Source organism: Phoenix dactylifera, chromosome 12 (assembly GCF_051530095.1).
Source record: "Phoenix dactylifera cultivar Ajwa chromosome 12, Ajwa_hap1_PhDact_Kaust_v1.1, whole genome shotgun sequence".
Classification (NCBI taxonomy): Eukaryota; Viridiplantae; Streptophyta; class Magnoliopsida; order Arecales; family Arecaceae; genus Phoenix; species Phoenix dactylifera.
In genome coordinates, this window is record NC_143201.1 from 28,213,845 (window position 1) to 28,217,290 (window position 3,446).

General features: G+C 54.0%; 1 protein-coding gene across 1 annotated transcript; it reads right to left on the bottom strand.

Moving 5' to 3' along the window:
• Window positions 1–1,048: 1,048 nt before the first annotated feature.
• LOC103710213 (zinc finger CCCH domain-containing protein 2-like) lies at window positions 1,049–3,208 on the bottom strand. Its single transcript, XM_008795858.6, has one exon. It carries the CDS (start codon window positions 2,763–2,765, stop codon window positions 1,551–1,553), a length of 1,215 nt encoding a protein of 404 aa, XP_008794080.1. The 5' UTR covers window positions 2,766–3,208; the 3' UTR covers window positions 1,049–1,550.
• Window positions 3,209–3,446: the final 238 nt, after the last annotated feature.

Here is a 3,446-nt window from a genome sequence, read left to right on the forward strand (position 1 = left end):
AAAAAAATCAAAAAAGAAAATCTTACACGGCGCAGCCGTGGGAGATGTCAAGGCATCCCTAGCACCAGAAAAAATGTCAATTTTGAACGAAGACAAGGGCGGAAAGGGTCCGGCCGGAGATGAGGAAGGCAGAGACCGGCACCGGAAAAGATAAAAACCGAAGGACAGATGGAGGCACCGTGAGGAAGTGGGTGGGCCCACATTGAAGAGAGAGAGAAAGAGAGATGTGGATTTTTCTATTTTAAATCTTTTACAACTGACGTTGACCAATTGGGTTAGCGTTCTTGAGGCCCACATTGGGTTAACATCACGCGTGATGGGCACGTTACAATAGGCACAGGGGATCTGGACGCTCGAACAAAGATAGGTCTCATATCACGGATAAAGTAGATAAAGACGGATACGGGTCGTATCTTTCGCGCGAAAAAAAGCATTCACCTTCCTCCACCATCAGCACGCATCTCAGAACGACCAGTGAAAGATCACCTCCCTCCACGCGAAAGACCCGACCCGTTCCCGATGAAGGCACGCTGTCCCACGGAACCCAAACATGTCTCGATATATTATAAAGCTTGGGTGCAAGTTCTAACGTTGCTTAACACAAACAATGGCACCTCGTCTCTCCCAAGAAAAGGTCGCGAGTTTCCCTTTCGCAAGCCTACCTCAGTCTCAGCCCATTCCAGACTGTATATTTGATTAATTATCCGAACCATATCTTACGACTAATATAGTAGTTTAATCGTCATGCATCAGCATAAGGAAAAGGACATGGTCCTGCCCTTCTACCCAAAATAGACCGGCGTTTGGGTGCGATGCATCCGAGTTGCAGGCCGACCTCTCCCCATCAACCACGGGCAAGATCTTCGAACGATATATATCCATTTAAAAGCAGTAGCTATCATCCGACGTCCTGATCATGACGTTTGAGATAGCCCACTTGGCCATGGATGCATCATTTCACTTCAGTGACAAACCAACCGCATTAAACTCGCAAGCAAAGCATATTACAGCTAAATTAGTGCTACCATACTACCAACAAGCATCCAAGTGAAGACTACTGAAGTTCGAATAGATAGCACAAAGATATATATTACAATGATACCCAGATTGACATAGGATATGAACATAATTACAAATTCAAAGTAGAATCAGACACATCTAATAGATGCACAACACAACCAAAATGGCGATTTAAGGAGACAATAACACGGATATTGTTGGAATAAATCGGAAAAACGGCGTTGCCGTATCCATCTTCGGCAGCTTCTCTGTACAAAAGAAAGCCATCTTGATCCGAAACTTCAATCTTTGCCAACCCCCTTGCTTCACCACCCATGAGCCCCAAAACAGAACCACCCTCTCTTCCCGCTTCCAACCCCACATATATTTACAGAATCGTTACTTAATATGTACTACTTTTTTTTTTTACTTAAATACTGACAATGATCCATAAAGAAATAAGAGCAACCGAATCCAAAAAAACTCCTTGTTCTTTCCTTCACGATTTTTTTTCCCCGTTTTTTTTTTCATCGCCCATCATGAACTTCCCGTTACTTCACCAACTCAGACACCCAACCGACATCCGGCGCCGGCGCGGCCATAGGGGTGGATTCCCCCTGCACCAGAATGCTATCCTTACTAAGCCTCTCGAACATCCGGGCCCTCAGCGCCCTCCCAGACTCCACCCTCTCAACCGGCTCCTCTTCCTCCAGCCACCCAGACCCCCCGCCCACAGCCGCCGTCCTCGTCGGCGTCGAAGGTAAGCTACAGAACCCCGCGCCGAACCCCGCCCCGCCCCTCGGCGACCCGAACCCCGCGCCGCCACCCATTCCATAACCCCAAGAACTCGGAGCGGACTTCACCTTGCTCAGCTGGAACTGCCTCAGCGACGCCAGCAGCTCGTTCATAGGCCAGGACGCCCGCCGCACCGCCTGCACACCTCTTGGAGACATCGGGGGCGACTCCGACGGCGGGGACATCGGCGGAGAGATCAGCGTTGAGGACGGCGAGGACGAGACCAGCGTCGAGGAAGGCGAGGACGATACCAGATTTTTTGAGAAGTAACACTCCACGGTATGCTGCTGGCGGAGCGGGGACCCATCGTAGGAGTCCGTGGCCGACAGAGTCCTCGGAGTTTGCTGCAGCTGCTGGTGCTGCTGCTGCTGCTGGGGAAGCACACGGAGCTGCTCCGGCGTGTGGGCGAAAAAGCAGACGCGACGACGGCAGGCGGTGCCATCCTTGCAAGGCTGGGTGCGATACCTGGCAGGGTGGAGCCAGCACTCGAACACCCCGTGGGCGTACTCGCAGGCGTCGCCACGCTTGCAGTTGCCCTTCCGGAAGTCTGGACAGGCGGTGCCGGAGTAATGAAACTTCCGGGGGTCTCTCCGGCGAGCCTTCTCGCCCGGGTGGGCATAGGGGCACTCCGTCCAGTCGTGGGACCGCCCCCGAGCGCACCGCCGTACCTTGAACTCGTACATCCGGAACTCGTCGCACGAGTAGGCATCCACCGGCGCGTCCGCTGGCTCCGACTCGTCGGTATCCTCCCCTGCCGCATAGATCTCATTGCAGGGAAGGAATCGCTGCAGCGCGGCCAGCGATGGTTCAGCCAGCGTGTACGGGGAGCAGTCCCCGCCGCCGGCCCCGGCGACGCCGCTCATCGGCAGGTTGTACGCCACACCCGCTGCCGGATCGTCGAAAGGGGTCCACGGCGGGACGTGGACCGTGGGATTGTGATGGCTCCTTTCTCCCATCATCATCATCATCATTCCCCTTCCCCGTCCCTTCCCTCTTTCTTTCCCTCTCTCTCCCTCTCTTTCTCTCTCTCTCTTCAGTTCTACACTCTGGTTCGGACATTGGAGGGGCAGGGGATGGAAGGGAGAATATAAGCTAGTGGAATAACCATGGTTAGGTTAGGATGAAGGGTTAGATTAACTGGGGTTAGTAGATATGCGGATAAAAAAAAGTGGCGGCGTTTGGATTGGCAAGGCGGTGGAGAAGTGGAGGCGTACCGTTCCGGGGGCATCGGGTGGGAGGAAGGGAGGCGGGACGGCACGAGATAACGGACGGAGGCAGTTTTGAAGGGGCATGAGGTGGTGGGACACGTGGAAGACGCAGAGCGCGGTGTCAGATATCCGCATGGCGAGGTGGTCCGTGGGAGCGCCAGTTCGAGGACACGTTCTCCCTTTGGCCGCCAGCTTTGGCGGGTGGGAGCCCGGGTCTGCTAAAACTATAAACCCATTTATATCTAAACGGGCTCGAACCCGAACCGAGTCGGCGGTACGCTTGGGTTCGTCCTGGTTGGCCACTGGCCTGTAGGATTTGACCATTATGCCCCGTCCAGGGATGGACATGTTCGATTTTAGTGCGCTTGTCGGCGGTGTCGCGGCACGCCGCAGTGCGAAGAGGGACCAAATATGTCTATGTGGTGGCATTTGGTTTGCCGGCTT